The 13,251-nt window shown below is 51.6% G+C and overlaps 2 protein-coding genes across 2 annotated transcripts; one reads left to right on the top strand and one right to left on the bottom strand.

Annotated features, from left to right (window-relative positions):
- The first annotated feature begins 468 nt into the window (after positions 1 to 468).
- CAPNS1 (calpain small subunit 1) lies at positions 469 to 9,257 on the top strand. Its single transcript, XM_053906424.1, has 11 exons — positions 469 to 599; positions 1,478 to 1,695; positions 2,686 to 2,719; positions 3,002 to 3,091; positions 3,245 to 3,302; positions 3,404 to 3,468; positions 5,460 to 5,528; positions 5,629 to 5,707; positions 5,850 to 5,966; positions 8,456 to 8,514; positions 8,696 to 9,257. Exons 2-11 carry the CDS (start codon positions 1,496 to 1,498, stop codon positions 8,720 to 8,722), a joined length of 798 nt encoding a protein of 265 aa, XP_053762399.1. The 5' UTR covers positions 469 to 599; positions 1,478 to 1,495; the 3' UTR covers positions 8,723 to 9,257.
- Positions 9,258 to 9,964: 707 nt separating this feature from the next.
- On the bottom strand, positions 9,965 to 11,719 carry LOC109251497 (cytochrome c oxidase subunit 7A1, mitochondrial). Its single transcript, XM_019423247.2, has 4 exons — positions 11,607 to 11,719; positions 10,786 to 10,872; positions 10,565 to 10,649; positions 9,965 to 10,082 (listed from the first exon to the last, which is right to left on the bottom strand). Exons 1-4 carry the CDS (start codon positions 11,619 to 11,621, stop codon positions 10,027 to 10,029), a joined length of 243 nt encoding a protein of 80 aa, XP_019278792.1. The 5' UTR covers positions 11,622 to 11,719; the 3' UTR covers positions 9,965 to 10,026.
- Between the last annotated feature and the right edge of the window lie 1,532 nt (positions 11,720 to 13,251).

The raw sequence follows: 13,251 nt of genomic DNA, 5'->3' as shown, positions 1-13,251 counted from the left end.
CAAAGTCCTACCCGCACGACTGACCGCCATCCGGGCTGCTGCAGGGTCCCGGGCGAGCCCTAGCCCCTACACCAAATGCGGGCGCTTGTCCCCGGGCTGTGGGCCATACAAAACTCAGGGTCTCCGGATGTTTTGTCGCGACAAGGCTAGGAGCCGAGTGCTAGAGTCCCTTTTCCAGCGGACCGAAAATCGCACCCGTGGCCGCGTGGAGGCTGGCTTTGGGGCGAAAACTCACACTGCAACACTAGGGTGTGATCTCGGGCACGGTGACTGCAATCCCCCCGGATTTCTTCAACAGAGCCGGAGACTAGGGTAAGACCTCAGAGCTGTGAAGCCAGGGCGGGGACGGAACCCACCGTCCTGGAAACCAGCAGGGCGGAGCTGTGGCCGCCGCCTCTCATTACGTGAGGCGGATCCGGATCACGCACGCGCAGCTTCAATGCCGGCGCTAGGACCGCGCGGATGCATGCTTGGCCACGCCGCAGTGCTTTACACGGTCCAGGCCGCCTGAGTCACGAGCCCCGCCCTACGGAGCCGGACGCGGCCGGAGGCCCGGGAGCAGCACAGGCGAACGGACCCGCGGACGTGTGAGCTAGGCGGTGAGCGCCCGATTTGGATTATCCCTGTGCTCTGTAATCCCGGCCCTTGCGGCCCCAGATTCCACGAGACCCTTAAATCTCGGCCTCAGGGGTCTCCCAGACCCATGATCTCAAACTTGAAGCCCCAGTCTGTCCGATCCCTATCCCGCCCCGGGGACTTTTCCACCCTCAGTTTTAGGATCTAAAATACGAGCCCTTGGATTTGAGAGGTACCCCACAAATTCTGATCAGGGTGGGATCTCCAGAACCACGATCCTTACTTAGATCCGTGCTCCCAATTCTAATGGGAACCCTGTTATCCCGGGCCCCGGGATTCACATCCACAATTTTGACCCGAGCCCACAGAACCAGCGGTGACACTGTAATCCCTCTCCTGGGAATACCTAAACCCTCAAGCGCACATTCTGGATTTCCTAAACCCTGACCCGGAAGCCTCCGGGTCGGGAATCTCTGATCCGCGCCCCTGACCCGCCCAAGATCCCGAAGTCCAGTTCTGAGGCTCAAGTCTCAGATTCGAGTGGCCAGACACGTCAAACTTGTGGCCCTCATCTTGAGAACCCCACCAGAACCGGGACCTCTACCCTTAATGATGCCTATGCATAGACTCAGTCCAGGGTCCTTCAAGCCAGACAGAGATCCTTTAGACCCCGAGGGGATTTCAAGATCCTCCTTCCCTATCCCACTCCTCCGAGAACTACCTTCCTCCGGAAGCCCAGACCCCATCCCAAATGGACCTTCAAGTCCCAGCGGGAGGATAAGTTCCCGCCCGGAGGCCTCATATTACTACCCCAAGTGCAGCTGCCAGAAATGCCTATTTTTATGGGGAGGGAGCGGGCTCAATGGCGATGCGGCCTTTTGACCTCTTTTTTCTCCCTCAGGAATCTAAATTCGCAGCCATGTTCCTGGTTAACTCGTTCTTGAAGGGAGGCGGCGGCGGGGGAGGTGGGGGCCTGGGCGGAGGCCTGGGGAATGTGATCGGAGGCCTGATCAGCGGGGCCGGAGGAGGAGGCGGCGGCGGCGGCGGCGGAGGAGGCGGAGGCGGAGGCGGTGGCGGAACTGCCATGCGCATCCTGGGCGGGGTTATTAGTGCCATCAGGTAAGGGGGGGGCCTGAGGAGGGGAGGGGCCTGGCGGAGGAGCATGTCCCACCGGCCTAGATTGAGGTAGTCTGGAGACTGATCTGCATCCTTAATTAGGCTGGGCGGGGCCTGGGCTGGGGTTAGAGGAGGGCCCCTCCCGAGGGGGCGGGCCGTAGTGAGGCTAATGGCAGTTCAGGAGGCGGGGCTTGGCATGGGCGGAGTCTGACAGTTGAGGGGATACTGTGATGGGACGCGGCTGGGTTTTGGGAGGTGGGGCTTAGTGGGTCTGGGCGAGGCCCGCTTCCCGCTAGCCTGGAAACGAACGTTAAGAGGGTGGAGCCAATGAGGCTGGGAGTGGCTTCATGGGGGCAAGGCTTGTCTTAGGGTTGAGGCAAGGCCGTCGTAGGTGTGTCAGTGAGGAAGTAGACGCAGAAGAGGCCGAGGTCTGATGGGATAGGGGAAATGTTCTTGAAGGGGCCGGGTCCGTCTGGGAACTGGCTGGATTAAAACAGAAATACGTCCTGGTGGAGGTAGAGCAGGTTGTCGTTAGGTACCATTAGGCCCCTAACCTTGGCCACCCCTCGAAGGGTGGGAACTCGTGGAGCTGGGGTGGGATGTTGGGAAGACACGGGGTTTTAGGAAGCCAGGGGATGGAGTAGGTTCCTAGACAGAAAGGACCTGAGGAGGTTGGCTAACCCGGGAAGCTGGGTTAGCGCTTCTATGAAGCAGCCCTCAAAGGGGCTGGGTCTATTGAGGTATCTGCTATAGATAGGGCAGTGTGCTCTGGCAGGAGCAGGACCTACTGTGGGGGGCGGGCCTGTAGGTTTCCTGCCAGGTGCAACCAGGGTAGCAAAGATAGGGGTAGATGAAGACAAGGACAGATGAGGCAGGCAGAGGGGGCAGGTATGGAGAGTGGTGGTAGGGAGGTTGAAGGGTTGGGGCGTGGGGTCTGGCACTGTCTATGGAGGCCCCGCCCCCTGGTGCTAACTCCCTTACTCCTCTCTCCAGTGAGGCAGCTGCACAATACAACCCAGAGCCTCCGGTAAGCCACCCTCCACAATCAAAGACCTTGCTTCTCACTCCAAGGCCTTTTTCATCACCCATCCTTGTCCCCTTTGTCTTATAAAATTCTTCTCATTTAGTTTCTCCCTTGTTGTGTCCCCGAATTTAGTCATGGGTCTTAGCTATATCCACTCCCTCTTCACTGACCACCTCTCATTCCTTTGATCATCCAGTCACCCAGCCCACTCTGACTTTCCCACCTAGGGCTGTTCTGGCCAGGGCACCCCTCCCCCACTTGCTCTGAGATCTCCTCCCTCTACAGCCTCCACGCACCCATTACTCCAACATTGAGGCCAATGAGAGTGAGGAGGTCCGGCAGTTCCGGAGGCTCTTTGCCCAGCTGGCTGGAGATGTAAGTAACCCTGGGCTCCCATCCTTGTCCTAACTTCCATGCCTTCCTTTGGGCTGCCCTTGCATGCACACTCAACAACTGCAATATCCAAAGAATCCCCATTCTGCCTCATGACACTCTTCCCTTTTAACCATCCCCGGCTTCTCCCTACAGGACATGGAGGTCAGTGCTACAGAACTCATGAACATTCTCAACAAGGTCGTAACCCGACGTGAGTGATTGGGGTCAACACACAGGGCAGGTTTAAAGTCATGGGTGCTGGCTGGGGTAGCTGTGTCCTCTGGCCTCTGACTTTCAACCTGTCTCCCACAGACCCTGATCTGAAAACTGATGGTTTTGGCATTGACACATGTCGCAGCATGGTGGCCGTGATGGATGTATCCTTGGGGCAATCTAGAGGAAGTTTTGGATGAAGAAGGAGTTTTGTGGGAGCACAGTTGGGACAGTCAGGGTGTAGCTTTCATACCCACAATGTGGACATGCATATATATCAGAACACACATCCACTACCACACATCCAGACATGTGGCAATAAATAGTAACATCACCTGTCACAGCTGGCACTTCACAGCCATCCTGTTAAACAGGCAGAATTGTTATAGTCCATTTTATAGATGAAGAAACTGAGACTCAGAGAGAGGCAATCATTTGTCTGAAGTTATAAGTAAAGGGTAAGTGCCAGGATAGGAATTTGGACTCAGGTCTTTTAGGCTTGAGGACCCAAGCTTATTTCTTGCCTTCCTGCCTTCCTTCCTTTTTTCATTTTTATTTATTTTAGACAGAGAGAGAGAGAGCTGAGGAGATGGACAGAGGGAGAGAGAAAATCCCAAGCAGACTCTGCACTCAGTGCATAGCCTGGGATTGTGACCTGAGCCAAAACCAAGAGTCAGACATTCAACTGATTGAGCCACCCAGGCGCCCCTCTTTTTTTTTTTTTTTTAAAGTAAGCACTATACCCAGTGTGGGGCTTGAACTCATGACTCTGAGATCAAGAGTAGCATGCTCTACTGACTGAGCCAGCCAGGTGTCCCAAGAACCCAAGCTTATAACTGTTATAGTTGTGCCCATATACATGTACATGTATACAAGGGCATACCCGTATACATGAAGATATGTGAAGGCATGGTCACAGGAACACATGCATGTTTACACATGGGCCAGTCATTAGCTGATCTTGGATATGTGCACGCTCAGCACATAGGGAAAATGTAGACACACATATTGTCATGTGATCACATACATGTGTTGCACAGTTACATAATCTTGGCTGTGCCATTTAACAAGGTTACTGAGCCTCTCTGTGCCTCAGTCTGCTTGTCTATAAAATGAGGTAAATGATTATGGTGACACCTGATTTGGAGCGCCACCCAAAGGTTTAGCACACTGCATAGCACTTAGTACTAAATGGTCTGTACACATTAGCTGCTACTGTGATCTTCTGTAGATTTTCATCTCTGAATCTGTTTCTTTCTCTGTGACTGGGGAATAATACTGGTAGGCCAGTGTCTTAAGAATTTAGTGAGAAAAGTAATGTTCCTGAGAAGCTTAGCACTGCCTGGCATGTGTTAGGTAACTTGATAAAATCTTGGCTGTCATTGTTATTGAGAGTTTATCAAATACTAGCCTCTGAGCTAAGGGCTTTATCTCATTCTGTTTTTATCACAAACCCAGCGGGTGTTTATTATCACCTTTCCTTAGAATTCTAAGACCCTTGTTTTTCACGTCCTGACATTTATGAAATTGAATTGCTATTACGAATTTTATAAATGAGGAGTTAGCAACTATTTTCAGGTAAGGAATTTATAGTTTAGAGAAGTTCAATATAATTCCCCATGGTTATGTTTAAATTAGCAATATAGGGGCACCTGGCTAGATCAGTTAGTGGAGCATGTGACTTTTGATCTTGGGGTTGTAAATTCGAGCCCCATGTTAGGTGTAGTGATTACTTAAAAGTAAAATCTTGAGGCACCTGGGTGGCTCAGTTGGTTAAGTGTCTGACTTGCTCAGATCATGATCTCACAATTTGTGAGTTCGAGCCCCATGTCGGGCTCTGTGCTAACAGCTCAGAGTCTGGAGCCTTCTTCAGATTCTGTGTCTCCCTCCCTCTGCCCCTCCCCCACTCACATTCTGTTTCTGTCTCTCTCTCTCTCAAAAAATAAAAAAAAATAAAAAATAAAATCTTAAAAATTTATGAACTAAACTACGTATGGATAAAAAGAAAAGTAAAACCATATCCAAGGTGACATGACTGGGGTGGGATGGGAGCTAGGGTTTTAGCCCAGGTCCCCCTGCTTGGTCATTATTCCATGGCATACAGTGCATGCCTCTGGGTACAACCATCACACTATTCTTAACACCCTTCTACCAGAGTGACACCACAGGCAAGCTGGGCTTCCAGGAATTCAAGTACTTGTGGAACAACATCAAAAAGTGGCAGGTGCGTGGTAACCTCACACTCCTAGCATAGAGACCCTCAAGCCATGAAGATGCCATGCCCCACAATGTTCAGTTGACTTCTTCCCTCCCTGTCCCCACAGGCCATATATAAACAGTTTGATGTTGACCGTTCAGGTACCATTGGCAGCAGTGAACTCCCAGCAGCCTTTGAGGCAGCAGGTACGGCTGGCAGGGACATGGTTGGACTGGGTGGGGGGATGGGTAAAACAGCCCCTAGTGCGCTGGTCTGAGGGTGAGTCCCAGGGGTGGGAGTGGGTTGGGCCTTGTGGGCCTCACACCTGAGAAATGAAACCATTCTCAGGGTTCCACCTGAATGAACATCTCTACAACATGATCATCCGGCGCTACTCAGATGAAGGAGGGAACATGGATTTTGACAACTTCATCAGCTGCCTGGTCAGGCTGGATGCTATGTTCCGTGAGTGATATACCCCAGCTCTCTTCCTGGGTGGGGATTTGTTCTACCTCCTATGGGCGAGGTCTTCTCTGAGTCTGGCCCTGAGGCAAGCAGCTCCAGTGAGCGAAACACCCCCAGTTCCCACCCTCACGTCACTCACAGTCCACTGGAGGAGAGGCAAATCACCAGACAGTGACAGCTCAGAATGGTTACATTCGGGGTAGGGAAGCTCAGGGCAGAGTGATCGAGCGTGAGAGGAGAAGCTCAGGGCCAAGTGGGTTTAGATTTATGAATGGGGAAGCCCAGTGGACTATTTGAACCTAAGAGGTACCCGATGCAGACTAAGGGACCAAGAGAGCTTCTTGGAGGAAGACACATGTGAATTGGGGCCTGAGGAACGAGGAATAACTCTAGGGGTAGAGGGGAGACAAGTGTTGCTCTTGGAATAACTCATGCGAAGGCCAACAAGGGAAGGTGCTTTTGGTGTTTTTTGTTGAATTCCATTCTCAATGCTGGAAAGGGGGTAGGGTGCAGAGACAAAGGCTGGGAGGGGTTAGCAGGGGCTAGATTGTGAGGGCTCTTATGACCATGATTGCATTGAATCCTTAAGACTACCCTGAGAAATGGGAGTTACTGGTCCCATTTTCTGGAGGAGGAACCTGGGGTTCAAGGAGGCAAAACTGCTTGCTCACAGCCACTCAGCTAGGAAGTTGCAAAGCCAGAATTTGAACTTGGATCTGAGAGAACTGAGTGAAAGGAAGTAGAGCAGTGGGCATGGTCAGGCCACGCAGGGCTGTGAGTGTCACGTTCAGGGGGTGTTCAGACATTACTGGGGGGCATTGGAGAGCTATAACAGGTTCTAGACAGAGGAAGGACAGGGCCAGATTTGGTTTTAGGAAGATCCTCTAGCCTCATGGGAGCCCAGGAAGGGCAAAGCATTAAAACCTTGGGCAGAGAAAAAGGGGCAGGTATGTCAGGGACATGAAGGGGAAGGTGGGAATGGACAATGAGGGCAGATGATTCCAAAAGTCACATATGAGAAGGCTTAAGAAATGGCTATTGGCAATAGTAACTGTAGTGAGTGCAGTGTCTGGGATACTACGTGTGTGGACACCTGAGGGTATCACTGAGTGGTGAATGAGAGAGGGAGCACAGACAGTGTAGGCTCAGGATTGCTTAGGTTTGGCTATGGGTGGGGAACATGAGTCAGGTTTCAGGGCAGGAGTGGGGACCATACCAGACTGTAAGAGCAGGAAGAGGAGGAGAGCTAGGCCCTTAGAGGTTTATGCAAGGCTGGGGCTTGGGCAGAGGTGGGGCACAGGTCATATGGAGGCCATTATTGAGGGGGCTCACCGCCTGGGTTCCAATCCTGATGTTCCTAGGGTGCATTACTTCACATCTCTGGCCCTGTTTGAAAATGACAATCTGGGCGCCTGGGTGGTTCAGTCAGTTGGGCATCTGACTTTGGCTCATCATGATCTCTGGGTTGGTGACTTTGAGCCCCACATCAGGCTCTCTGCTGTCAGCCTGTCAGTGCAGAGCCTGCTTTTGAATCCTCTGTCCTTCCTCCACTCATGCTCTTTCTCTCAAAAAATAAATAAAACATTAAAAAAATGACACCTCACAAAATTTAATTAAATGAATTAATACATGGAAAGCACTTTATGCAGTGCTTGGCACAGAGTAAGAACTCAATAAGTGCTTGCCATTATTTTTTTCATGTGTGTGTGTGTGTGTGTGTGTATTATTGAGTAAATGACATCCAGTGTGGGGGCTTGAACTCATGCCCCTGAAATGCTGCAGTCAAGAGTCAAATGCTCCACCAACTGAACCAGCCAGGTGCCCCAAGTGCTAGTATCATCTCATATATTAGTATATTTTTATCCTTTTTTTAAAGATTTTGTTATTTTTCTAATGTTTATTTACTTTTTGAGAGAGAGAGAGAGCAAGAGAGCATGCAAGTGGGGGAGGGGCAGAGAGAGAAGGAGACAGATAATCTGAAGTAGGCTCCGCACTTATCAGCGCAGAGCCTGACTCAGGGCTCCAGCTCACGAGCCGTGAGAGCATGACCCGAGCCAAACACAACTGACTGAGCCACCCAGCCACTCCTAAGATTTTATTTTTTACTTATTTATTTATTTTTTAAATTTTTTTCTTAATGTTTTTATTTATTTTTGAGACAGAGAGAGACAGAGCATGAGCAGGGAAGGGGCAGAGAGAGAGGGAGACACAGAATCGGAAGCAGGCTCCAGGCTCTGAGCCATCAGCACAGAGCTCGATATGGGGCTCGAACTCACAGACTGTGAGATCATGACCTGAGCCGAAGTCGGACGCTCAACTGACTGAGCCACCCAGGCGCCCCACCTAAGATTTTATTTTTAAGTTATCTCCACACCCAACATGGGGCTCGAACTCAGAATGCCAAGATCAAGAGTCGCATGCTCTACTGACCGACCCAGGCTGTATATTTTTATCCTAAAAGCCAAATCCCCATCCCTTTCCTTCTCTAGGTGCCTTCAAATCTCTTGACAAGGATGGCACTGGACAAATTCAAGTGAACATCCAGGAGGTAAGAACCTCCATTCTGGGATGTGGGTGTCTGGCAGGGGACTCCCTCCTCTCAACCCCATGTACCAGCTCTGAGCTTGGACTCCCGCCCTCCTATTTTCCCAACAACCCCAGGGTCAAAGCAGAGAATGTGTCTGCTAGTATTCCGTTCTCTGCTCCTCACTCTGCCTTTCTCTCCCCAGTGGCTGCAGCTGACGATGTATTCCTGAATGAGAACCCCAGACCTGCCCCCTCATTGCCTTGCTATAGGAGTCCCCTTGGATTCTTCCGTCTCTCCCAGGGCTGAGCCAGTCTGCAGTGTCGCCTTCATGGGTCCTACTGGCCCACAGGTCTTTCGGTTCCCCCAGCCCTTGGCACTCGGCTTTTCAGTCAACAGTCAGGGCCCGACATGCCCCGACGTGCCATGCCCTGAGTTACCCCTGGCTCTGAGACACTCTAACACACCCTGCTCCAAGGGTTCCCCCACGCCCAGCACACCCATCCCACACCCACTCCATAACCCCTCTCATGTACATGTGCCAAACCCAACAGTTATGTTGCTTCCACACCCCAAGGGCCCTTCCCTCAGTTCTGGGAGGCTCCCTCCAGTCCCTACACACTCTGGCACACCTGTTCACAGTTACTACCCCGGCCAAACTCCAGGCCATAATAGGCCCAGGCGCCCCTGTGCCTTTGTCTCTACTCTGCTCTCAGCCTGCCAGGCCCAGGAGGAAATAAAAGCACCCCAGTTGCTGCTGTCTCTGAGATCTGCCTCCTGTTTTGAGAGTTGAGTGGTGACTCTGTCTCTATCAGGGGCAGAGAGAAGTCTAGGTCCTAGGAGGCAGGGGTGGTTTTGTCTGTCTCCCATGTCTGTCCCCAGGCCTGGATCTGCATGTTTCCTAGTCCTTTTCTTATCTATGTCTTTTTTCTCATACTGGATTCTAGTTGAGTCGGAGCCTCATTCTTGCTGAGATCTCTCACAGATCCTGTGGAGACTGAGACTGGGACCCATAAGCCTGGGCAATCTCTGGTTCTGCTGCAAGAGCCAGGCTCTTGGGAGGTCTCAGTACCACCCCTGGCTCTGTCCCCCAAGGCCATGTTTGCCCCCTCTCTGCTCTGTCCTGAGTGAGTCTGCCCTCAGTTGCCTCTGCCTCTGTTGTGTCATGGGCCAAACTCAGTATCTTCCTTCCCACCCTCAAGCCTCTGCAGGGAGAGGGACTGCCATCCCAGAGTCCAGAAGCCCTGTCGAACAGGGGACACAACCCCAGACTCCCAGGTCCGGAGAGGCAGCCCAGGGGTGCTGTTTGGGGTCCCCAGCCCCTCAGGAGGGCTGAGAGACAGCGACATCATAGGAGTAGGCTTGTAGTAGCAGTAATCCTCTAGCTGGGACAATGTGCTGTCCATAGTGTAGAGATTCCTTGCTGGTGGGAAAATGGGTATGGGGGGCATACAAACAGAGGCCACGGTTGGGCTGGGTTCCCCAAGAAGCCAGCACATTTATTGATGCTTGTTCAGGTCCTGCAGGCTTCTTGTCTCACTTGTTGTGAGGGAAGGAGGCCCAGCCAAGGCAGTACAGGCTATAGACGGTGCCTAGAGAGGGAGTATGGTGACAAAGAGTGAGATCCTAATTGCTTCCCTGAACCCCATCTCAGGCTTTGAAGGCCCTGTGTAGGCTCCTTATCACCAGCCTGGATCCTATCCCCAGATCAGGCTCCAGCTCCCTTCCTAAACTGCACTTCAGGTACAGAATCCCCTAGCCTTGATCCAGACCAGGCTTCCAGCTTTCTCCACAATTCCTGCCTTGGCCCCCCCCCACACCCGCTCCTGGGACAGGAGCCCAAGCTCTAGGTGCTACCTTCCTATATGCCAGCGTGGACTCCTGGACAATCCCCAAACCTGGCCAGCCCAGAACCCAATCCCCCTCCCTAAGCCCCTGCCCAGTCACTAGCCCTCTCCCCAGACCTCAGCCCAGAAACCAGCCCGTTTCTCACTCCAGCTCGAGCCCCGCGCCCCCCCCCCCCCGCCCCCCATCCCTCCTTGCGCAGTTCAGGCCCACAAGGCCCTGCACTCACCCCCTAGACACAGGCCCATGGTCAGTCGATACAGGATGTTGTCTGTTGCCCCGCCCTTCAAGTGTACTGGGAGGTCATTGTCCGCCTGGGTGGTGGGAGCGACCAATGAGAAAGGGGTGCACGTTGCTCTGCGGACTGTATTCCCCGGCTGCCCCTACTCGGCTCAAGGACCGAGCTTGGGGGTCAGGGTTCTTCCCTTCGCCCGCCCCCGCTCCGCCTACCTGGAAGACTTTCTGTTTCTCAGCCACTCGGTTCTCAAAGCCGTTCCGGGCGGTTGAGCTGAAAGAGCGAACCAGTGCTTGGGAGACCTGGCAGGGGAGGGAGTGGATGGGTATTGGAAACACCTGAAAGGGCGCCCCGAAGGGGTCCAGCTGTTGGGGGGTGGGGTGAAGAGTCGGGCTTTCAAGAGGCCCGACACTGGGACGGCTCTATTCCTTGCGAGAGTCTCAAAAGCTAGATCCGAACCGCCAGCACGAGGAAAGGAAGGGGTCCCGTCAAGAAAGCCCAGAAAAAAGGGCTCGCGCCTAGAGGGTCTGACTGAGAGGTTTCCGGATTGTTTAGAGGGTCCTGGAAGAGGGGGGAGGGGGGCAGATGGGAGACTTGTATTGCGTGTCCAAGTCCGGGGGTGTTTTTGGGGGCGAGGGTTTCCTGGATTAATGGGAGGAGCCCAGGTCCCAGGAATGATCCACTCCTGGATCTGGGTGCCTAGTGGGGATTCCATACTGCCTAAGAAGTGAGGGGGAGGGGAAGCGGTGTTAAGTTCCCAGGGCCTAGGTCCGAGATGTTAAAGGAAGCCTAGATGAAGGAAAGAAGCTCAAACGGGGGCATTGGGCCATGTTGGGGGTTCCCGGTTGTCTCAGAACCCCTTGGATTAGAAGGGGGGGGGGGGGGTTGAGGGTCCCAGACTGTTTAGGAGGTAGTCCCAAAATCTGAAGGGGGCTCACGTTCCAAGGCCCCAGATCCCGGGATGTTCAGTGAGTCTCGTTATAGGGGCGAGGGCTTCCGGGTTGGGGTCCCCGGCCCAGCTCTTGGGGGCCCTCACCCGCAGGGCCCTCATTTTGCGTCCTCCTCTTCGGCCGGAGTCACCTCTCCTCTCAGCCCAAGGACACACAGGGCCCTCCCCTCCCCGGGAATTGCAGGCCACGCCCTCGGCACGCCGCGGGACAGCTCGTCCCGGGGTCAGAGGTGGCAGGCGGGGTGTGGGAGAAGTCGAACAAATCCGGCAGCCAGATTCGAATTTGTCCAACAGACGGTCGGAGAAGAGGCTCCAATCCCGCCCCGTACCAAAATGTTTAAAGCATTCTCTGTTCCTTGGAATTTCTACTGGTCCAAGTGGAGAGGAAAACGGAATGTGTTTTTGGTTTGTTTCTTCGGAGATACTCGTCCAGGGCAAGTGCAATTCCTCCCCCAGGGTCTCTCAGATCCATCCTAAGTGGGTGATGGCACCTCAGAGCCTTACTTAGCGTATCTGTAAAATGGGGACTAAGTCTGGATCTTCCTCAAAGGTTTGTCAAGATCATTAAATGAACTCCTAGAACAGCGTAACTGAGCTAACAGTTATAATTGAGGTAATAACTTGCAAAATTATTGCATAACTGGACTAAAAACTATTGCACAGAAACAAATAAGACCTTACTATTTTCTAGCGGTAAGCTTGTTAAAAAATTTAACCTCGTAAATTTGAAGATCTGAAAGACTTTCATTAAACGATTCATGAATTGGGCAGCATCCTAACAGGTTTATGTATCAAATATTTTTATACTTAGCTAATTTTCATTTTACCATGGAAAATTTCAAACAGAAAAAAGCAGAGAGAAAGGTACAATGAACCTCCATCTTGGACCCATCACCTGCTTCAACAATTACCACCATTATGTTTTTCTTGTATTTGCCCCATTCACCTCCTTTTTTTCCTTTCTTGAAGTATTTTAAAGCAAATTTCAAGATTCAAGATCATATTTCATATTTACATATGCATCTCTAGAGAACAGCTAAGGGCTTGAAAAAAAGGAAAAACCTGACAATCCACAATTTATGGGTTGAATGTTGGATTAGGAAAAATCATTTAAATTGTTTTCTTTTTATTTGTGGGACTGTGGGTAAATTTTCAAAAAGGTCTGTGGATTAGACAATAATATTGTGTCAGTGTTAATTTCCTGATTTTGATAATTGTGCAGCAGTTATAGGATGTCCTTGTTTTTAGGAAATACATGCTGAAGTATTTGGGAGTAAAGGGTTTCATATCTAACTTATTACCCTAAGATGGTTAAGAAGCAAATTATATGTCTATATTCATATCTATTTGACCCTGATGTGCTGCCAGAGTTAAGTACAGTTGCCCTAATGGTTTTAGTCATTGATGAAGTTTTGGGGTGATGGTGGGGTGGTCCAGAGCCAACGACCAACAAAGAATTCTTGAAGACATCTTTCCTGCCAAAAAAGGTGATCGTAATAAAGCATGGGGACAGGACCCATAGGTAGGAAGAGCTGAACTGGGGTTGTGATAGGTAAGTCATTATATACCCTCAGGTTGGGAGGGGGTCAGAGATAGAGTAAGTTTCTAAGGAATTTTGGAAGCAAGGTTTCCAGGACCTTGAGGGACTAGCTGTTGCTAGGGAAACACCATTTATTACTGTTTAATAAAACTTCAGTCATGAGACCCTTTAGATACATGGGGAGGGACATAA

The sequence above is a fragment of the Panthera pardus genome, unplaced genomic scaffold (genome assembly GCF_024362965.1).
Source record: "Panthera pardus isolate Hobbes unplaced genomic scaffold, ASM2436296v1 HiC_scaffold_18, whole genome shotgun sequence".
In the NCBI taxonomy this organism is placed as follows: Eukaryota; Metazoa; Chordata; class Mammalia; order Carnivora; family Felidae; genus Panthera; species Panthera pardus.
The sequence above is the reverse complement of the archived record's forward strand: the minus strand, read 5'-3'. Positions and strand labels throughout refer to the sequence as shown.